This window comes from Schistocerca americana, unplaced genomic scaffold (genome assembly GCF_021461395.2).
Source record: "Schistocerca americana isolate TAMUIC-IGC-003095 unplaced genomic scaffold, iqSchAmer2.1 HiC_scaffold_22, whole genome shotgun sequence".
Lineage (NCBI taxonomy): Eukaryota > Metazoa > Arthropoda > Insecta > Orthoptera > Acrididae > Schistocerca > Schistocerca americana.
In genome coordinates this window covers 2,623,512-2,647,500 of record NW_025725928.1, presented here as the reverse complement: position 1 = coordinate 2,647,500, position 23,989 = coordinate 2,623,512, and the positions used below count along the sequence as shown (strand labels likewise).

Genomic DNA, 23,989 nt, shown 5'->3' with positions numbered 1-23,989 from the left:
ACAATTGAATGACTAAAGCAGTGTTATCAACCCTCATTCATTGACACATGTAATAAATTCATCGAGGCAGTGAAGTCCAGAGCTGTTGTAAAAATTTCTGAAATTAAAAGTATATATTACCTAATGAAGGTAGTATTTTGGGGTGAAAGAGCACAATAATTACTATTTTTGGAATGTAATAATTCACTATGGCTTCATTTTAATTCTAATAAGTTTCACACTGTAATGAAACATTGTCTAAATGCCTCTCTCTCTCTCTCTCTCTCTCTCTCATTTGTTATAACTTACCGCTGTTATTTTGTATTTGTATTGCAGTCATTACATTAAAATTGGCTATATTGATTCTGCAATTTATACTATTATGTTATTGCTAAGAATTGATTTAAAGAATAAACGTATATATTTATTTGTAAGATTTTGTAAATTTATACCACTGGAACTCTTTCAAAATATTTGATTGCGTAATACTGCCAATAAATACAATGACTTTCTTTCTTCTGTTTATGATTGTAATAGATGTTGGACACTTTGATTCCAAGTATGTTATACAGAAACGCAGTGATTTTTTACAAAAGGCAAAACTATGTGTTCGAAGAATTGTGGAGAGGAGGGTACGTGATGTATTTTAAGTAGGTTATAAAGAGTAACTATAACAACAAAAACAATAAATTATTGATAAAATTATTTAATTGAATAGATAATAAATCTACTCACCAAGTGGCAGCAGAACATACACATAAAAGACTGTTGTGATTGGCAAGCTTTCGGAGCCAGTGGCTCCTCCAGACAGAAGCATTGAAGGGGAAGAAAGAAGGGTAAAGGAAAAGGCCTGGAGAGTTCCAGCAAAAGGTGTAGATTTTGGGAAAGTCACCCAGAACTGCGGATCAGGCGAAAAATAGAAACGACACATGTCATATACCAGCTATTATGTAAACACTGTTCAGCTTTCTACATCTGCATGACTACCACCAAATTATTAGTTATGATAAATGGGCATAGGCATAGTGTATATACTGGAAACTCACAATATCCTGTTGCAGGGCATGCTCTACAACATGGCATACGTGACCTCGACACTTGTTTCACCACACATGCCACCTGGATTCTTCCGCCAGACACCAGTTTCTCAGAACTCCGGAGGTGGGAACTAGCACTACAACGTGTCCTCACCACCCACCTCGCCTTAATTTACGTTAATTTCTGCTGTCTCAGCCTTTCTTCACTGTAATTACTCTTTGCTTCACTCTGTTTTAGCTTTCTACATCTTTCATTGTCTTTCCCATCTATTTTCACTACCCCGTCCCGCAGCTGTTGTATACAATACGCTTAGCTTCTCACTCTTATTAACTCATGTACAGTTTTAGTAGTAATCTCTGTCTTGCATATTACCCTGTCTTCCACCTTTATGCTCTCAGGTTTCCGAATATTGCCCGATGCAGTCCCCAACAATTAGTCTTTCCTTCTCATCCTGTACGGTAAGTCACCCATGACCCACGGTTCTGGGTAACTTTCCCAAAATCTACCCCTTTTCTTAGACCTCTCCAGTCCTTTTCCTTCACCCTTCTTGCTTCCCCTGCAACCCTTTAGCCTGAAGAAGGAGTCACTGGCTCCAAACGCTTGCCTATCACAACAGTCTTTTATGTGTGTGTTCTGCCACTGCTTGGCGAGTAGATTTTTTATCTATCCAATTAAATAATTTTATAAAGAGTATCTGTGTGTGATGTTTTTATTGGTATACAACTTGTTATAAACAAAACTTATTTTTACCATTTAATATGTTTCCAGATATTTACCAGTGGGAAAGATGAAATTGGGTTGATTGTACTTGGTTCTGACAAGACACAGACTCTACTTGATTACCCAAATGTGAGTGTGGAATTTCCTCTTGCACTGCCTACATGGCAGATGATATCCTTTGTGGAGAAATCTTTACATGAAAGGGAAATAAAAACAGATTGGATAGATGGTGTTGTTGTTGGCATGCAAGTCTTGAAAAATGAGCTAGAGTAAGTATTTAAAGCTGTCTGTTTTTTGACATTCCTGGAACATGTTCCAGAATGTGTGTTACACAAATCACAGCGACATAGTTGTGACTTTATAAATTTGAATCAATATGTTTTTGTAATGAAAAGGAAACAGAAGGCACAATACCTGCAGAAATAGGAAATTTTTTTGTGTGATTTTACTGTATGAATGTTTTTTACAGTTTTTCAGCTCAATAATTAAGGAGGTATTGATACAAGGCTTTGCCAAAAATCAATCTGTCACCTACAATTCCAGCCCTGTCACTGGCATTCCCTATCCCCACAACATGACTGGGCCACCATGAAAGCAGCCACATCATTGTCAAATTCACTGAAACTACTGCATACCAATTTACTTGAGTATGGCTGCTGTTGTGGTCTTCAGTTTGGTTTAAGCACTGCGTCAATACCTTCTCTTCATAGCACTCGGAGGTCGCGATCTGCGACTGTTTTTACAAATGGCAAGATAACTTTTCCTCTAGTTGCTTGTTTTTCAGTGAAAGATGCAAATATTTTAGAATGTAGTGCCTTATGTATATCTGTTAGAATAGCCACAAGGTCTGAAAGTTATTTTCAAATGATTGAGCTCTTCTACAGAGTATTGAAATTCACAGATTCTTCCAACCTGGTCCACCAATGTCTTACATACTCCTCTTCCTCCATGGATTGTTTCCAGCATTTGGAGATGAAACATTAGGCAGCAAAACGTGCCTTATAACCAAAATCTAATGAACATATAATTAAATTAACCAAAGATGTAATGTTGCACTCTCAGGTAAGACTGATCTTGAATGCAAAGCCTAAGTGGAAATTAAATGTACGCTGCAACATTCATCACACTTTTTGTTATTGAAATTATTCACAGTGCCATAGGGAGAACTGAGTTTATGTGTTTTGTAGAGTCAGATACACGCTATGGCGCAGGGTGCTGTCCGTTATTCTCCTGACTATGATGTGCAGGAATGGTAGTCTTCCTTCTTCTTTGGTCTCCATAGTGAATTTGATTTTGTGGCGTGTGGAGTTCAGATGTACAAAGAAGTCAAGAAGTTTGTCTCTTCCATGAGGCCAGATGACAAGTGTGTTATCCACATAACAGAAGAAGAAGAAGAAGAAGAAGAAGAAGAAGAAGAAGGATTTCCATTTGGATGACATCAGGGCCTCTTCCTCGAAGTGCACCGTAAATATATTCACAATCTCTGGTCAGAGTGGGCTGCCTATTGCGACTCCATCTGTTTGCGGGAGGGGGGTGTGCCACGAGTCAGTGAAGTGGGAAAGCTGACCAAGTAATATGTGTGACGTGTCATACCTCGACCGATATTGAGAACAGAATAAAAAATTCAGAGGCATTACTTTTCAGCACTCCCATGCATATTCTGTATGCAAGATAAGCTTATGGAGCAGGTTTCTCATTCAGAAATTCTATTTCGGTGTTGATTGTTTACACGAAGACCGTGTTAAGCGTAATGGAAGAAGGAGAAATGTTTATCAGCATTCCAGATTTGGCAGTGGCAGGCTCATGGTCTGCTGAGGCTCTGGTTTATTGTTTCAATATATTGCTGCTTGCATTGCTCAGCATCTCATTTTGTGCGAACATAGAATAGGTAGGTTCAGGAGGGCCATGCTAAATGCCTTGCAGGGCCTCAGTAGTGCCACCCAACTAGCACCTGAGAGGGCAGACAAGTGTTTGCTCATGCGTACGTGATCCTGCAGTGAAGTTGTGTACATTTAGTCAGGAAGTGGGCTTGTATACAGTGAGACAAGTATCCACACAGACAATGTGATGGCATCTGGAGCAGCACAGACTGTCAAGCCCTTAATGCAGCTCTAGAGAGAGGTGAACTGACAGCGGTGCAACTAACAACAATGCCAGACACAGGAATGGCACTGTGTCATCGTATCAGATGAGTCTCGGTTCTGTAACATCGTCACAATTGATGTACTTGTGTGTGGAGGCTCTGATGCCAACAGACCTGGCCAGATTGTACCTGTCATTCCCATGCGGGTCCAGCATGTGATGTGATGGTATGGGGTGCAACTGGATACATATCACAACCTCTGGTTCACATAGCCAGTAATTTGGACAGCAGCCATTGCATTTGTGTTTTGTTAAGGCCTATCGCTGTGCCCTATTTTCAAGGGCTCCATGATGTTATCTTTTAACAAGATAATGCAAGACTACACATCACCTGAGCTGTACTGAGCTACCTCGATACAGAGAGTGTTCCACTGTTGCCATATCCAGCATTTTCTTCAAATCTGTCACCTGTGGAGAACGTCTGTACACAGGATGCCAAGAGATGGGTATGCCACCAGTCGCCAGCCACCAGTCGCCAACCACTACAGTTGATGAACTCCGACATATGACATACAGTTGAGTAGCATGAATTAATGTACCCATGGCTGTAATCCAACCTCGATTTGATATCCAGTGTGATGAGAGCTGTTCTGCTGTTCCAGTTTCAATACTGAAATTCATATATTATTTTTATGCTATCCTTACCAGATTGGACTGTGGTGTCATACAGCATAAAATATCTTACAACGTGTTGAATCAGTGATGAGAAGTGTAGAACAGCCAGCAGGGGAAAGATGTTGGCAATGAGACAGCTTTTATGTAGAACAGCAGTACAGTGTTTTACAGTGCATAATGCTTCCTCAGATTGAGAACAAAATGTGCGGTTTGCTGTCATCCATTTTCACAACATAGCCTTGAAAAATAATGTTGACATTACTGTGCATTTCACTCTGAGGCATATTGCACTCTGAGAATGTTCATCGAATTCAGTTACTTTGTATTATATTTCAGTAACAGTGACATAATAGCAAATTGGACTGTATGAGTTTTTATGGATTTTTTTTCCAGAGACACACTACCATTTCTTCAGATTTATTTAATTTGGGTATAAATCCTTTCCAGCATACATGCTGTACACAAAATGTTGAACATAAAATATAGCTATCTGCTGATTTAACATCTTGCTGAGTATACCAGTACAATGTTTTGTTGTAACAAATAGTTCAATGTATTTTACACACTTATAAACTTATTTATACAGTTATAGTAATTTATACCATTACATTAATGTTGTACCTTAATGTTCTGGAAGACGATATTATAAGGAACCTCATACTTTTCCTGGATAATAGAGTTGTCTATAATGAATTATTGCCTGAAAAAGATCTGTACAAATTTGAGTCAGATCATAACATTTCAAATTGGTCCAAAGATGGGCAACTGAGTTTAAGTTTTCAGAAATGTAAATTGGAGCACATCACAAAACAAATAAAAGACAGTATTGTATGACTACATTATCAAATAATCACAGTTTTAATTGGTCAACTCATACAAATATCTGGATGAAATGAAATGGTGACATAGACTCACTTGTAGGCAAAGCAGAATGCAGACTTCAATTCGTTGGTAAGATACTGGAAAATGCAATCAGTCGATAGAGGACATTGCTTACAAAATACTTGTGTGGCCCATTCTAGAATATTGCTTAAGTATGACCCATAACAAATAAGGCTAATGGCAGACATTGAATGTATACAAAATAGTGTAGCATGATTGATCATAGATTTATTTGATGCATGGGAGAGCATCAAGAAGCTACTAAAAATTGGAAATGCCAGACAAGTGAAGATAGACGCCAAATATATGACAAAACCCAACTTATGAAATTTCAGGAACATGTATTAAGCGAGGTATTTAGGGATTATACAATAACCACATATGTATCACTCCTATAGGGACCATGAAGGCAAGATTAATTACAGCATGCACAGAACCATTTAAAGAATCATTCTTCCCACACTCCACATGAGCACTGAATGGGGAAAAACCATATTGTGTGGTACAACAATGTACTTTGTCGGACAAACCCACAGTGGTTTATACAGTGTGCATGGAGACATGGAATCAGTTGACAGTAGTGGTAATGGTTCATATTGATTCCCATTTCTCTGTTGCAGTAGGTGATCTTATGCCTCTAATTATTTTTTCATTGCTATCTTAACTTGCATTCTTCAATTCAGTTTATTAACCCTTCTTATCTCTTTGTATTAGGGCAAATGTACAGTTAACTTTTAAGGAATTTGTATTTTCAATTTATCAACTGGAGTTTTGTTTCATATGCAGCAGAAATGTTACAAATTATTTGTTTCAGTTTGTTTAGAATAATTTGCTGTTTCACAGGTGCCCTGAAGAAAATAAAAGATCTCGAAAGTGTCTTAATGACAACCGATGGCCTCATATTGACAAGACAGCTGGTTGCCTTGCAGAGGGCAGGGCTTGACGGTCTGAACATCTGCTTAGACACCCTGCAGTCCCAATGCTACAACCAGATCACGAGGAGGAAAGGCTGGGAGCATGCCATGGCTGGCATAGATCTAGCCTTGCAACTTGAATACGACCCTGTGAAGGTATTACTAGTGCAGTTGTCATCGCATGCAGGCTTTCATAAGCAAGAGATATAAATCTGTTGTTAAGAATATCAATACAAGAATCACCATTTTAAAGCAGTACGCCCTCACCCTCGACTCCATCCCCGCTCCCACCCTCACCCCTGTCTCCACACTGCAGCTGAAAGTGAAGGAAGGTATATTAAGACAGAAGAAGTAAATTTTAGCTGAAGATGCTAACAGTTTCGTAGTTTATACAACATAAAAAAGTATGCCTTGCAAGTTTACCAATTAAATATCTTATATTTTCCTCCCAAGAGAGTCTTATGAGACTCAAGATCTTTACAGTTTCTCTTTTTTTCTTTTGTGTCTTTAGTTTAAAATAAGTTTCCTCTATTGTGGTGTTGTTTTGAAAAAAATACTCAATTGTTTGGAAAAATTATTCTTAATTCTGTAGTCACACTTTTGTTGTGTCTAAGTACTACTGGTTTCAGTAGCGAGTACCAGCATCAGTTCATCTTATTATCAAAAATTTCTTTGCAAAATAAAAGTTGACCACTGTGGCCGAGCGGTTCTAGGCACTTCAGTCCAGAACCATGCTGCTGCTGCTACGGTCGCAGGTTCGAATCCTGCCTCAGGCAGGGATGTCCTTAGGTTAGTTAGGTTTAAGTACTTCTATGTCTGGGGGACTGATGACCTCAGATGTTAAGTCCCATAGTGCTTAGAGCCATTTGAACCATTTTGCAAAATAAAAAGCTTCTGTACAACTGCAAACTAGACATACCATTTTCAGGGTGCAGTTCACACCTATTGAAAGCACAACAGTGACCTTTACTTTTAGTAGATAAGACACCTACTGGGGTAAGTGACTTGATGAATGCACACAAGAAGTTGTCATTTATTCCGTATGTAGCTGCCATGCAGAATCATATTTTGTATTAGTTGGTCCTTACTCTTCCAAAAGGTTAAACCTTGTCTCTGCAGCCACAGCTTCCTCTCTTCAGCAGTTGTTTTCATCTCCATGTGTGAAGAAAATCCCATTCATTGATCATATTGTTTAAGTAGGATGTTCTCAGTCATCCCCTTGTTTTCTTACCTATGATCTTGCCTTCAGAAATGTTTTTTAAAAGATTATCATCTCCAGTTAAGTGTCCAGTGTATTTTGCTTTGCTCTGGCCTATAACTTTCAGTGGTTCCTTCTTCTCTCCTATTTCCTTTAATTTTTCTGTCAATGCAGCTAGTTCTTGTACTTCTCCTCCAGAACCACATTTCAGCAGGTTTGAGGTGAGCTTCCTTTGGCTTTTCTAATGTACAGATTTTGCATCTGTGTGTCAGAACACTCCACACAAAGGTCTTTACAAATATTTTCTTAATGTGGGAGCTGATATGTTTATTCAGTTGCAGCTTCTTCTTATTTTGGAAGGAACTCTTCACCTGTGCTATTCTTTTCTTGAATGCCTTGAAATATTGATTGTTTTCTTGCAAAATGCTACTGAGATAGTGAATTTCAGTTCCTTTCTTGAGTTGCTCATTGCCTGTTCTTGCGTCAGTCCTGCCTCCACCTCCTTTCTTGTCTGTAGCCATAACTTTTGTCTTCTTTGTATTCATTTTTAGCTTTAGTTTTACCATTTCTTGATTTAAGGCCTGAAACATTTTATTTAGTTCCTACTCTGATTTACTATTGTGATGTCGTCAATCTGCAGTGTATATGCATGCAATTAAGTCTCCATATCGACATCATGCTCCAAAAACCACCTAACTGTGTGTGACAGGGGGTACGTCTCATGCCACCAACTGACCCCCTCTGCCTTGTTCCACTTGTGAACAGTGTTTGGGAAGAATGACTGTCAGTACGCTTCTGTATTATCTCTAACTTCTCAAATTTTCTTCTCGTGATCATTTCGTGAATTGTATATGAGAGAAACTATTATGTTGTCAGACTCTTCTCGGAAACTACTCTCTCGAAACATGGGTAGTAAATCTTTCCGTGATGCACAACTGCTCTCTTATGGCATCTACCACTGGAGTTGCTGAGCATCTCTGTAATGATCTCACAGTGACTAAATGATCCTGTGACAAAACACTCCGCACTTCATTGGATCTTCTTTCTCTCTTCTGTCAGTCGTACTGGGTAAGGACACAGGGGTAATTTACATTCACTTAAGATTCTTCCTGTGGATGTTAGTCTGGCATCTGCTTTTCTATTGCTGTTTTGTGTGATCATTCCACTTTAAGGTTGCTCTGAATAGTTACTTCTAGATATTTTATGGTAGATTCTGTTTCCAGCAATTTGTCATTAATAGTGTAGTTGTACAGTATTGGATTTCTTTTCCTGTGTGTGTGTGTGTGTGTGTGTGTGTGTGTGTGTGTGTGTGTGTGATATGTTACATTTATTTATGTGCAGGGTCAACTGCCAGAGCCTGCATCATTCACCAATCCTTTGCAGGTCATTGTGCAAATTGATACTGTCTTCTGTTGTTGACACTTTCTTATGGACAAGTGTAATACCTGTGAACAATATTAAGGAGCCTCTGACACTTTCTACTGGATCATTTATATACATTGTAAATGTAATGGCCCTATCACATTTCCTTGGAGTATTCCAGAAATTACCTTTTGATTCTTGTCATCTTTTCTTTGTTGTTGTTATTACTTCCTTGATGAACATATTAAGGAAGTAAGGTGATAGAAGGCACCCGTCTCTCACTGCCCTTCTGGTTTTCCTTCTTTCATATCCGGTTCAGTACTCTGACTTTTGTATATACTCAAAATTAATCATCTGTCCTTCCAGTTTGGACATTACTTTAAGGAATGATGATATAATGGTAATCTGTTTATTAAACAATATTTTAATGATACACTATGCTTTCTGATCATATAGTGGCTTGATGATGGAATTTGATACTGAAATTAGTAATCATTAGACAAAATAAAAGTGAAGCTATAATAAAAGAAAGTAATATTTTGGATCATGTCAGTCGTTGTTCCAAACAACTGCACGTCAGGAATAGGTTCAAATGGCTCTGAGCACTATGCAACTTAACTTCTGAGGTCATCAGTCGCCTAGAACTTAGAACTAATTAAACCTAACTAACCTAAGGACATCACACACATCCATGCCCGAGGCAGGATTCGAACCTGCGAACGTAGCGGTCACTCGGTTCCAGACTGTAGCGCCTAGAACCGCACGGCCACTCCGGCTGCCTAGGAATAGGTACTAAATTATTTGTCCGCTGATGACCTCACAGCTTAGAACACTAAAACACAAATGTTAATTGTTTGTTATGTGCCCTGGTAGAGTGTACAACTGTTTACAGTTCACGATTGGTTGTTGGAGCTTGGGCGTTACTCACATAGTGTATTTGGTGCATGGTGCAGAAAAAGGCAGTGTCCAGAAAAGTAAACAAATGTAAAGGCAAAAGTTTCATGACAGGATGTTGTGTCACCATACTTGGAAGACAATTATAGCCAAAGACAGAAATTTAAAAGAAACTGGCTCATTTGAGCTGTGGAGACCTAGTCGAGGATTCTCAGTAGATAATTGTTAGCACAGTAGAATTTATAAAGAGACAATGTCAGTTCGTGTGAGGGAAGGTTGATTGGTAAGTACCTATCAGCTTTCTCATAAAACTCACAATTTGAAGAATACACATCAAGGAAAAGGTAGAAGTCCAACAGTGTCAAATCTAGACAATAATATCGATCATCCAACAGTTTTGCAAAATCCCCAGTTGTACTTACTTTACTTACTTACTTACTAACTTACTCAGATTTGCTGTGTACCATACAAGGAACTGGTTTCCACTAGTTCACTCGATCAGCTGCCAAGTTCTCACCTTCCTCCAAGTTTGTGTCCATGCATTGAAGATTCATTGCAAAAGTTCCAGGTGTTAAAAGGTCTTCCTGTACATCTGTATCTGTCCATTGATTTCCACAACAGTGTTGATTTTGGGATTCTTCCACCTTACATGTGTAGAACATAACCTGCAATCTTCAGTCTTCTTTCAACAATAATTTTGTGCAGGCTGTGTAGACCTCGTATTCTCAGCACTACATCATTTGTAACTTGGTTGGGTTAACATCTTCAGAATTCATCTCTAGCATTGTTGGTGAAAAATATGGAGACTGTGTGCTGATTTTACTGACATTTTCCAAGTCTCACAAATATAAACAATAAAGGAGTACACTCAAAGCTTTGTTGACATATTACAGACCTAATTGCCATATGGACTGATTTTCCAGTTCTGCTGGTGATTTCTGCATCTGTGACCTCATTATTACATATAAAGCTACCGAGATACGGCAATCTGTCAACATCTTGTAGTATCTTCTATTGCACTGTAATCGGGGAAGAGACGAGTAATTTCCACTTACTTTGCACATTCTGTTTGCCTTATCTCTATTAATTTTCAGCTGTACACAATAGGGCATTTAATGAGAAAGCAGATAAAAATTAACTTGATGCCTTCCAAGGTGACGGTCTCTACTAAGTCTCTACTCCTTCAAGTCTGACTATGTAAGTGTAGACCAGAGATGGTTTAAATTCAGAGAAATAGTATCGACATCAATTAAGAGATATATACCAAATAAATTGAATGGATACCAAATAAATTAAAAGGGTGGTGCACAAAATATGTCAAAACTCAGCTGCAGAAGCAATGAAAAAAAGCATGTCAAAATTTAAAAGAATGCAAAATCTCCAAGATTAGCGATGTTTTACTGAAGCTCGAAACTTAGGGTGGGTTTCAGTGGAAGATGTGTTTAATAATTCCCATAGTGAAACTTCGTTTTGAAATCTGGAAGAAAATCCAAAGAGTTTCTGGTTGAATGTATAGTACACCAATGGCAAGACACAACCAATACCTTCACTGCGCAATAGCTGTGGTAATGTTACTGATGACAGTGCTACTAAAGCAGAGTTACTAAACACGGATTTCTGAAATTTCTTCACCAAAGACAACAAAGTAAATATTGCAGTATTCAAATCAAGAACAACTGCAACTGTGAGTAACTTAGTAGTAGCTCTCCTCAGTGTCATAAACAATTTATGTTTCTTTCAGAGAATGTTGATACAATAGCTCCATTAGAAATCATATATAGCCGCTCATTTGATAAAGATCCATACCTAGAGACTGAAAAGTTGCTCAGGTCACACCAATGCTCAAGAAAGAAAAGAGGAGTAATCTACTAAATAACAGACTCATATCACTAATGTTGATTTGCATTAGGATTTTGGAACATATATTGTGTTTGAATATTTTGAATTATCTCAAAGGTAATGATTCATTGATAAATAGCTAAGATAGATTCAGAAATATCGACCTTTTAAAACACAGCTAGCTCTTTAGTCACACAAAGTAATAAGTGCTGTCGACTGGGGATCTCAAATTGATTCCATATTTGTAGATTTCCAGAAGACTTTTTGAAACAGTTCCTCACAAGCATTTTCTAATCATATTGTGTGCCTCTGGAGTATTGTCTGAGTTGTACAACTGGATGTGTGGTTTCCTGTCAGAAAGGTCACAGTTCATAGTAATTGATGGAAAATCGTCAAGTAAAAAAGAAGTGATATCTGACATTCCTCAAGGAAGTGTTATAGACCACCTGCTGTTGCCGATCTACATTAACAATTTAAGAGAGAATCTGAGCAGTCCTCTTAGATGATGCTATCATTTACAGTCTCGCAAATCATTTACTGTCTTGTAAAGTGATCAGATGATCAAAATGAACTGCAAAATGATTTAGGCTACCTATCCATATGATGCAAAAAGTGGTAACTGACCTTAAATAATAAAAATTTTTATGTCATCTGCACGAGTAGTAAAAGGCATCTACTAAATTTTGTTTACATGATAATTCACACAGATCTAAAGGCTGTGAAGTCTACTGAATACTTAGGAATTACATTTACAAATAACTTAAATTGGAATGCTCACATAGATAATGCGGTGGCAAAGCAAACAAAAGACTGTGATTTAATAGTAAAACATTTAGAAGATTAGGATTACTAAAGAGACTATCTACAACTATACTTGTCTGTCCTCTTTTGGAGTATTCTGCATGGTGTGGGATCCTTACCAGATAGGACTGACAGAGGACATCATTTAAAAGTTCAAAGAAAGGCAGCTCATTTTGTATTATTGGGAAACAGGAAAGTGCATGCCACAGATATCACATGTGAATTGGGGTGGCAGTCATTAAAGCAAAAGCATTTTGCTGGAGCAGGTTCTTAAAATTTCAATCATCAACTTTCTCCTCTGAATGTGAAAATATTTTGTTAGAGCCCTCTTACATAGGGAGAAATGATCATTGTAATGAAATAAGAGAAATCAGAGCTTGTACGGAAATATTGAAGTGTTTGTTTTTCCTCAAATGCTGTAGGGGAGTGGAATGGTAGATAAATAGGTTGAGGGTGGTTCTCTGAACCCTCTGCCAGCATTTAATTGTGAATTACAGACTAGTCATGCAGATATAGATAATGTAGATAGACTTTCAATATTGTGCACCGATTCTCTAATTTTATACATTGCTCAAATACTTTCGTGGCGCTTTGGAGTGACCCCTTTAAAATAACAATTTACCAGTCTTCTTAATATGTATTTTGGTAACGAGGTTGATAAGAAGTTACAACAATACTCTCTTATTACTCCCCAGTTTTGGGTTTTATTAATGAACAAAGTCGCCGCAGTGTTCCATAACAATTACGGGTTGGTTTCCTGCTGATGGAACCAATATGATTTTCTGTGTTTCTGAGCATACAGGTTGTGTACGCTGTTTGGAGTCTGGTGTATGCTGAATCAAATGTTTTTATTGTTGTGATCTTCCATCTGAAGATTGGTTTCATGGAGTTGCCCATGCTAGCCTATCCTGTGTGACCCTCTTCACCTCTGCGTAACTACTACAGCGTACAATAACTTGAACTTGCTTACTGCAGTCAGTTTTTGGTCTCCTACAGTTGTTACCCCCATTATATTCACAGATGACCACATATTGTGGAAATTGCATATTGTAATGTAGGATGCAATAATAACGTACGGAAAGTTTCTGTTGAAAATTACGAATTATTTAGGAATAAAGCAGATGGCTCACCAAAAGGCAGAAGCACTGTCTCATTGATAGGCACACGAACAATAGGTTTGTAGAATGAGATTTTCACTGTGCAGTGGAGTGTGCACTGATATGAAACTTCGTGGCAGATTAAAAGTGTGTGCCGGACTAAGAGTCAAACTCGGGACCTTTGCCTTTTGTGGGCAAGTGCTCTACCATCTGAGCTATCCATGCATGACTCACGACCCGTACTCACAGCTTTACTTCCACCAGTACCTCGTCTTCTACCTTCCAAGCTAAAAGGTACGTTGCTTGGCGAGCTTCCAGAATGCACTTTCTTTTTCTAGCTGTAGGGAAAACATGCACGTGCGTGCACACACACACACACACACACACACACACACACACACACACACACACACTCACATGCGCATGCATGTCTCCTTATGTTGTGGTCTCTCAACTGCCAGCTCTTTACTGGCCCATGGTGAGTGTTCTGGAGTGAGGTGGGGCTTTAGAGTGGGGTAGGATGGGGTGGGTTGAGGCAATGTGAGGGATGGAGAGAGATGGGAGGGGTTTGGAGGGCAGCATTTAGTGGCTCGTGGGAGAGTGGGGAGCCATCTGTGGGCTAGCTAGGGGTGCTGGTAGAGGGGTCAGGCGACAGACAGCTGGGCACTCATAGACTAGGGTGTGACGTGAGATAACAGCACACAACTACCTGATTGGGAAGGGGGGAGAGGGGGGGGGGGGGAGGGAGGGGGGCAGGGGCGTGTGTTTGTGGGGGGGGGGCAGGGGGGCTGGTAGTTAACTTGGATTTAGGCCAGGAAGCAAAGGATGTGCTGTAAGTATGGCTACGAAAGTTGAGTATTCTTAAATAAGATCAGCTGGTGGCAATGTATTGGAAAGTAACTGGCACACAAAGTGCAATTTTGGCTCCTTTTTCTTTGTGAATTTTAAATAGTCTGCAGAGCAAATTGAATTAGGAGGATCAGGCATTTGTGTGGATCTAGGAAAGTAAATTGTAGAGCCAGATAAAAGGCGCGCAAGACAGGAGGGGTACTACTGCTCATCACTGCTGTATCGTGCTACTAGTACATGTCAGTGTGAGTGCACCGAGAGTGGTGTTGCCGTACATGCGTCTTTAAATTGGTCACCCACTGATCATTGCAGGCTGGCTGCTGGATTCTGTCTCTGGGAGCCAAGCGTGTGGCGCGGTCGCTGCCATGCCATCTGCTGGTGACTCGCACATGTATTAGTGTGGAACAGTGCTGACTGATTCTCTGTGTGATTCTAGTTTGTAATGTGCACATCAGTGTTCTGTGTCTTGTTGAGTCCTTAGAGGCATATTGTTCGGAGGTTATTATTAAAGCCATATTTGTGCGACTTGGATCACACTTCAGTATTACTTGGTTATTACATCACCACAAACATATGGACCGGGAATGTACATGCTTTGACAGTTTGCTACGTCTCTCTCTTCTAGGACTGACATGGTAGCTGCCTTGCATTTCTTAATGACTCTGACCTTGTCAACCACAAACCGAATCTTAGTACAGTCATGATTTCCCTGAAGAGATTACATGACAGCAGAGACTTGTAAAATTGTGTTACCCATTTCTCTAGCCAGTGAAGATTCATTCTGTACCTTCAGATACAGTGTCATGTAGGAGTAGAACAGCAAGAAATACGTAGCTCCTCTAACCGTAATGACAGTTTATCACCTCCCAACACTACATGTGCCAATGTTTCAGTGCATTTTTGAATATGTTTGTTAACAGATTCATCAACACAACAAAGATTTACGATCTCAGTAGCATCTTATTTCTTAACTCATACTTTACTATTCATCAGAATCTTCATCGCTGCTCTTTGATTCGTCAGAGCTCCCTGCCGTACTTTGTTTTATTTCATAGTCAGAATTAGGTGAAATACCACCTACCGTATTTACTCAAATCTAAGCTGCACTCAAACCTGAAAAATGAGACTCGAAATAAAGGAAGGAAAAAAAAAAATTCCCGAATCTAAGCCGCACCTGAAATTTGAGACTCGAAGTTCAAGGGGAGAGAAAAGTTTTAGGCCGCACCTCCAAATCGAAACAAAGTCGGTCCATTGTAATATGAGACACAATTTAGGTCGAATGAATGATGATACAGCTACAGTAGTTTGGTTCGAGTCGTAAGCTTAGCACTTAAGCTTTACCAGGTAGCCTTTGCTATGCGTCAGGCCCTCCGTCCGTATTTATACTGGTACCCTTCCTTTTTCACGTGCTTCGTCTGGTTTGAATCAATTGCTTATTTTGCTTTGATCTGATAAGTGCCGTTTTCCTTGTTATAGGCGTTTATGTCACTCTAAGCTGAAAATACATTACTGTACTGTGTCATGCATTGTTTGTCGCATTCTGATAGTGCGTGTTTGCGGCCTGTCGTCGCTCGCGGATTGGCTTGCTTTTATGCACGCTACCACCGCCTACAATTAAAAAAAAAAAAAAAAAAGAGAGAGAAATCATCTCATTAGCGAAACAATGGCAAGAGACTATTTGTTGTTACTTACACTGCTGCTTTCTTAAATAATGATCAACAAGAACCAAATAATAGACTGCATATGATAGAACATGTTCTGAACGAGAGTTAGGCGAAAATTTATCTCCGTTTGAAAATCTTTGCGGCCGCTTCTTTAGTACATCAAATTCTGCACAGAAATTAGAGTCATCTTAGATTTAAAAATCTAGTCAGTTGCCGTGCTTCAGTTCTGACTGTATCACTATTAGGCATAAGAATAATATGAATATAAACATGACACGATACGTATATTCTTCCACATTTGCTGTTGTCTCACTCTAGTTTCGTAGTTTATTAGGCAGACAGGATTTAAATAAGATAGCAGCAAACACGAAAGAATACGTGGCAACATGTTTATATTCGTATTACTCTTATGATGAAGAGAATACTGCATGTGATTCACATTTCATCAGGTTCCTATAAGCAACCATCTCTTCTCACAGGTAGGAAAAAATTCAGAACGTAGAGTTGGCCATATTGACAAACATCCGAAACAGTCTTGCCAGTCGGATTTTCGTAATACATTGAAGTTCTGCTACATTCGAAGATGAACAATACGGAATTTATATTTACTTCGTTGGATAATGTATGAAAATCGTCTTCCACCTTTTTTTTTAATTTATTTACTGATGCAGAGGTTTTGGCGCCAGTATTTATCTTTGTGCCTACGAAGCATGCCTGTGTAGCGCTACATATATTCGACGGCAAAAGTTAGTTGTGGCAGCACCTACCGACATTTTTCAGAACTTCCACTTGCTTTGCACTCGATTCTAAGCCGCAGGCGGTTTTTTGGATTACAAAAACCGGAAAAAATGCGGCTTACATTTGAGTAAATATGGTACATCCTCTCCTTTGGATTCAACTTCTTAAGTATTATCTTTCAAGTCAACACCTGCTAATCTGTGAGACCGAAATGATGAGCCATACTACTCTATTTCACTGTGCCTGTTTGTTTCATTTGTATAACATTTTATTCCATCATAGATGCTGCACTTACAGTTTCATATATGCATTGCAGCAGCAGACACAATAAAAGTAGCAATCAGCAGTGCTTAGTTTGTGAATGGGTAAAAAATATGCCGTTGTCCCAGTTCCACATATCCCCAAAATTTGATTCTGTCAAATTCTGTACTCTCTGAAATCAAATGTTTAATCCAAAGATGAAAGTGAACAAGTTTGATGCAGTATTGCTAATATTGTTTATTACTCATCTTGCTGGATGAAGTGCATACTGTGTCCTTTCTGAAAGGTTTGCAGAAGTAATGCACATACCAGTTTTCTAAAAACTTACATTGAGATTGTGCTCTCCTTCCTCTTGTACAAATTAGTAGAGCCCTTCGGATTACTCCACAATATGCCTCTTGGCAAGGTGGTAACGACAGTATTATGAAAAGGATAGATTGGCACTCACTGTATAGTGTAGATGTTGTGTTGCAGGCAGGGGGAAAAAAAAAAAAATACACCACCCATTAAACACGTAAGCTTTTGGTGCAAACCTCCCCCCCCCCCCCCTTCCCACACACACACGCACACACACACACACACACACACACACACACACACACACACACACACACACACACACACATGCGCGCAAATGCAGATCACACATACATGACCACGGTCTCTGGCTGCTAGGGCCAGACTGGGAGCAACTGCGCATCATGGGAGAAACAACAGTCATATGTGTGTGTGTGTGTGTGTGTGTGTGTGTGTGTGTGTGTGTGTGTGTGTGTCTTGTCCACTTACGAAGAAGACTTTCTGATCGAAAGCTTACGTGTTTAGTAGTCTTTTTGTTGTGCTTGTCTGTGACCTAACATTTCCTGTGTACAGTGAATAGCAATGTATTTTTTTATAATATGGTCATTATTCCAGCCTAGATTTTCTATTGTTTGTTTCCTTTTAAGACCTTATAGAGACAGTTACTGACAATTTCTTTTTTCTTATTGGAGAAAAGTAAAACCATATGGGGGCAGACGTAGATTGTGAATGAATATGGAATAGAGTATTTTTATTCTCCCTGTATGCAGTGTCAATAACTTCACCTCACACACTTCATTTCTGGCAGCACCTCCTCCTCAACACATGACTGTCCCCCACCACCTCACCATAGTCTTCAAGTTACATCCTATAGCACTTCTGGGTGGACAAATATATGAAGGATGTAGTTTAAAACAGTATAACTAAACTTAAAAGCCGAACTGCCCTTTTATAGAGACTGCCATCATTATTTAAACATACTAAACAACATCAAAACAGTCAAAAGAAATTGTTTTTCAAAAGAGCAGAAAATTGTAGTGAAATTCATGAAAGGATTGTTTTAAATTGTTATATCTTAAATCTGTCAGCATTTCCCAAGATTTTCTGGCTTAATTAAGACTAGGTCATGCCACCACAGTGGTCAAACAGTGGACTTGCCTTCGAGAGGACAACGGACCCGAGTCCCATCGGGCCACCAAAATTTGGGTTTTCCTTGATTTCCCTAAATGATTTAAGACAAATTCTGGGATGGTTCCTTTGAAAAAGATGACATTCAGCTGAGGAAGCTACACAGTGCTGGTGGAAACACGAGTATTTCAGAGCACACCATCCATTGCACATTGTTAAACATAGGGCTCTGCTGCAGACAACCCCTGTATGTTCCCATGTTGACAACACAGTTGAATTACAATTTCTGTGGCTCAGGAGCATTGAGATTGGGCAGTGATTCAATAGAAATGTGTCATCTGGTTTGAATCATTCGAGTTTCGCATTACACCTGCTTGACGGTTTTGTGCACATACACTGTCAACAGAGTGAATTGGTGCTTGAAATGTGCACTTTGCTACAGACTTAGGCCAGTGGGAGCAATATTATGCTATGGAGGACATTCACCTGGTCTTCTATGGGTCCTGTGGTAGTAACTGAAGGCTCCATAACAGCTTTGTTCTGTGTGAACATTATTGTGCACTGTCCGCACCCTGTCCCTAATGAAGGTGACATGTTTCGACAATATGACTTTCAGTGTCACGAGGCCAGAATCAAATTCACCCCTTCTGAATCTGATGGAATACATCTGCGATGCTATCAGATACCAGTTCTGCACCCAGAAACCACTGATCTGCAATTTATGGGAATTACATGACCTGTGCTTAGACATGCGGTGCTGCATAATGCTGGGAACATACCTCACATAATGCTGGGAACATACCTGAAATTTGTTGAACTTGTCCCACACAAAATCACTGCTGTATTGTGTTCCAACAGTGGACAAACACATTATCAAACAGGAGGTCATAGTGTTTTGTCTCATCAGTTTATATATTCAATGCTTGAATGAAAGGTGTGCTCTTTTCCTTTTTTCTGCCATTGCGTGTATGTGTAAAGCAGGATGTTCTACCATTTGGGCTTGTTTATATGATGGCTGTCAGTATTACCACCTGCACAGATACTAAATGCTCCTTTTGTGAAGACTTTTTATCTTGAGAACACTTTTAACTTTGTTTCACAAATGGCAGCACAGTTTCAAGAAAGCTTCTTAATTTCATGTAATAGTTAAAATAATACCTTCAGCGAAAGATGTGTGCGTTGGAGTGGGGAAAAAGATTGGAGATGTATGTAGTTTAATTTTCATAAATTGTTAAGAAGGTTAACAGCTTGGCATGCTAAGATAAATTCTGACATTCTCTAAAAAGAGAGAAAAAGATTAATTTAACAGAATCAGTGAGGTATACAAATATAACAACAGACTTGTAGAACCATTATTTTGTAGGTTAGATTAGATTAGATTCAGCTTTTGTTCCAAGACCCAAAACATGAGACGATTCTCATGGGTGAGTAACATGCCAGAAAGTATAACATAAAAAATATAAAACATTTGAATACCCTGATCATTTGTCAGGAGATTGTCAAACTAGGTGAATACAATACAAACTGGAACAGCTAATATTTTCAGAATTGATACGCTGTCAGACTGAAACACTGTTATGCACTATTAATAAATTTATCAAACAAAAAGTACATAATCTTGACTGTTATGGCAAAGTGCTCTCAGAACTGAAATCTAACAGACATCCTTATTTAAGCTGGCCTAACAGCCACTGTTAAGATATTCATCTATTGAGTAGGATGAGTTATCTATCAAAAAGTCTTTCAAACTCTGTTTAAACCATGCTTTATCTGATACCAAGTTTTTAATGGTGACTTTCTTCCACAGATAAATTGTGTTGTAATGCGAGGTTTTAATGAAGATGAAGTGTGCAGTTTTGTGGAGTTAACAAAAGAGAAAAACGTTGATGTAAGATTTATCGAGTACATGCCTTTCAGCGGCAACAAATGGAATGATGGGAAGATGGTCTCATTTTGTGAAATGCTCCAAATAATTAGAAAGCAGTGGCCTAATTTTGATCCTCTTCCCAATGGGCCCAATGATACCTCAAAGGTACGTGCAGTATTACGTATGAACATACATTGAAAATAATTTAATGTTTATGACTTACTACCAATCACAAGAATACTTCACATCTGCTGGTGGTATGAGAGATAGACTGGTTTAGTTACATATTTCTCATCCCATTCAGTAAGTCTGTCCTGGCCTGGGTTTCTCTGCAACTTTTCTGCAACTCTCCCCATTTCCTAAACCTTGACAATCCTTTTCTTTCTTCCCTTTTCCTTCCCCTTATTGTTTCTGCCAGAAGAAGAAGCCACTGGCTCCGAAAGCTTACACATTTCCATAACTTTAAGGGGAGTTAGAAGGGGAAAACATTCTTTTTCACTTTTTCGGGTTTTTATCTGATTATAAAATTTGCCATTTTCCAAATAAAATGATATGTATATTACTTATAAACTTGTGTGAGAAGTATTTCATTTTATTTTCTAAAATATAATCTACACCAGTTGAAAATGTTAAAATTTTTACATGCATTACTTCAAGACCTAATAAAATCGGTAATTTTTTATATACAGGGTAGTCCATTGATCGTGACCGGGCCAAATATCTCACGAAATAAGTGTCAAACGAAAAAACTACAAAGAACGAAATTTGTCTAGCTCGAAGGGGGAAACCAGCTGGCGCAATGGTTGGCCTGCTATAAGGCGCTGCCATAGCTCAAACTGATATCAACTGTGTTTTTTAAAATAGGAACCCCATTTTTTATTACATATTCATGTAATACATAAAGAAATATGAATGTTTTAGTTGGACCACTTTTTTCAGTTTGTGATAGATGGCACTGTAATAGTCACAAACATATGTCTCATAATTTTAGACGAACAGTTGGTAACAGGTAGGTTTTTTAAATTAAAATACAGAACCTAGGTACATTTGAACATTTTATTTCGGTTGTTCCAATGTGATACATGTACCTTTGTGAACTTATCATTTCTGAGAACGCATGCTGTTACGGCGTGATTACCTGTGAATACCACATTAATGCAATAAATGCTCAAAATGATGTCTGTCAACCTCAATGCCTTTGGCAATACGTGTAATGACATTCCTCTCAACAGTGAGTAGTTTGCCTTCCGTAATGTTCGCACATGCATTGATAATGTACTGACGCATGTTGTCAGGCATTGTCGGTGGATCACGATAGCAAATATCCTTCAACTTTCCCCACAGAAAGAAATCCGGGGACGTCAGATCCGGTGAACGTGCGGGCCATGGTATGGTGCTTTGACGACCAATCCACCTGTCATGAAATGTGCTATTCAATACTGCTTCAACCGCACGCAAACTATGTGCCGGACATCCATCATGTTGGAAGTACATCGCCATTCTGTCATGCAGTGAAACATCTTGTAGTAACATTGGTAGAACATTACGCAGGAAATCAGCATACATTGCACCATTTAGATTGCCATGGATAAAATGGGGGCCAATTAAGCTTCCTCCCTTAATGCCACACCATACATTAACCTGCCAAGGTCGCTGCTGTTCCACTTGTCGCTGCCATCGTAGATTTTCCGTTGTCCAATAGTGCATATTATGGCGGTTTAGGTTACCGCTGTTGGTGAATGATGCTTCATCGCTAAATAGAACACATGCAAAAAATCTTTCATCGTCTCGTAATTTCTCTTGTGCCCAGTGGCAGAACTGTACATGACATTCAAAGTCATTGGCATGCAATTCCTGGTGCATTGAAATATGGTACGGGTGCAATCAATGTTGATGTAGCATTCTCAACACCGACGTTTTTGAGATTCCCAATTCTCGCGCAATTTGTCTGCTACTGATGTGTGGATTAGCTGCCCCAGCAGCTGAAACACCTACTAGGGCATCATCATTTGTTGCAGGTCATGGTTGATGTTTCACATGTGACTGGACACTTCCTGTTTCCTTAAATAATGTAACTATCAGCGAATGGTCCCGACACTTCAATGATGTTGTCCAGGATACCGAGCAGCATACATAGCACACGCCCCTTGGGCATTTTGATCACAATAGCCATACATCAACACGATACCGACCTTTTCCGCAATTGGTAAACGGTCCATTTTAACACGGGTAATGTATCACGAAGCAAATACCGTCCGCACTGGCGGAAAGTTATGTGATACTACATACTTATATGTTTGTGACTATTACAGCAGCTGGCCGAAGTGGCCGAGTGGTGTTAGGCGCTACAGTCTGGAAACGCACGACCGCTACGGTCGCAGGTTCGAATCCTGCCTTGGGCATGGATGTGTGTAATGTCCTTAGGTTAGTTAGGTTTAAGTAGTTCTAAGTTCTAGGGGACTGATGACCTCAGAAGTTAAGTCCCATAGTGCTCAGAGCCATTTGAACCATTTTTGACTATTACAGCCTCAACTATCCCAAAGTGAAAAAGTGTTCCAGCTAAAACATTCACATTTCTTTACGTACTACATGAATATGTAATAAAAAATGGGGGTTCCTATTTTTAAAAAATGCAGTTGATATGAGTTTGACCTATGGCAGTGCCATTTAGCAGGCCAACCATAGCGCCATCTGGTTTCTCCCTTCAAGCTAGACGAATTTCGTTCTTTGTAGTTTTTTCATTTCATGCTTATTTCGTGAGATATTTGGCCCGGTCACTATCAATGGACTACCCTGTAGAAAGCTGTGGATTGCTGTGTTATAAAGGTTAAATTATGTGTTTGCATTGGTAGCACTGTCAAAAATAGTATCGTATCTTTTCATAGTATAAACATGCTTTGTATATCGAAGTGCTAACGTTTTTCCGAGGAGAAGTGAGGAATAGACTGGTAAATCTCTCAAAAAGTATGACTCGAAAATGAAGTGTTTTTAAGAAATGTGGGTTTCATGGTAATAAATTTTTGAATAAAGAGAAACATTGTGTTCAGCATGTGGTGTGTGAAGTTGCAGACAATGAAATACTGGCAAACTCATGAGTATCTAGCGAAACACCCATTAGTGCTTCGAAGATTAAAATAAAACATAGTGATAACACAGTTATCTCAAAACAAAACTCATGTAAACGGTAGGTTAGGTTATATTCTGATACATTTACACATCCTAACAGGGGTGTTATGTGAATGTGTGTGCTGTATCTATGTGGAGGGCCAGTTAGTTTACATGAAGACATTGAGGTATCAAATGGACTAGCCAGGAAACTTACCATTAATTCTGCCATTTGTAAATACACTCATTCATTTTGGAATTCTGATAAGTGTAAAGATAATTATTTTGACATAAATGTTAGGTGGTTTTATGGATTGAGAGCTATTGGCCAAGGACACACTTCAGCAGAAACAATGTGTGTCGTGATGTATATGCCACGCCCACTTTGTAAAATGGACAAGTATGCAGGATTTATTGGAGCTGCTGTGAAATCCACTGCATGTGAGTCAATTAAGGGTGGTGCAAATGAAGCTGCTGAAATAAACGATGGTATGATTGTCATATCAGTAGCTTTTGGGGCACTTGGTAGAAGCGTAGCTGCAGTTCTAAGAATTCTGTTGCTACAGTGACCAGTGTTGATACTGGAAAGCTAATAGATT

At 39.0% G+C, this 23,989-nt stretch overlaps 1 protein-coding gene across 1 annotated transcript in view; it reads left to right on the top strand.

Moving 5' to 3' along the window:
- Positions 1–23,989, top strand: part of LOC124574489 (molybdenum cofactor biosynthesis protein 1-like) — a 150,818-nt gene that overhangs the window by 83,961 nt on the left and 42,868 nt on the right. Inside the window, exons 3-5 of the mRNA XM_047131150.1 lie at positions 1,786–2,006; positions 6,191–6,446; positions 20,226–20,450. Of these exons, the coding sequence (XP_046987106.1) occupies positions 1,786–2,006; positions 6,191–6,446; positions 20,226–20,450 (702 nt within the window). The remainder of the gene's footprint in view (positions 1–1,785; positions 2,007–6,190; positions 6,447–20,225; positions 20,451–23,989) is intronic.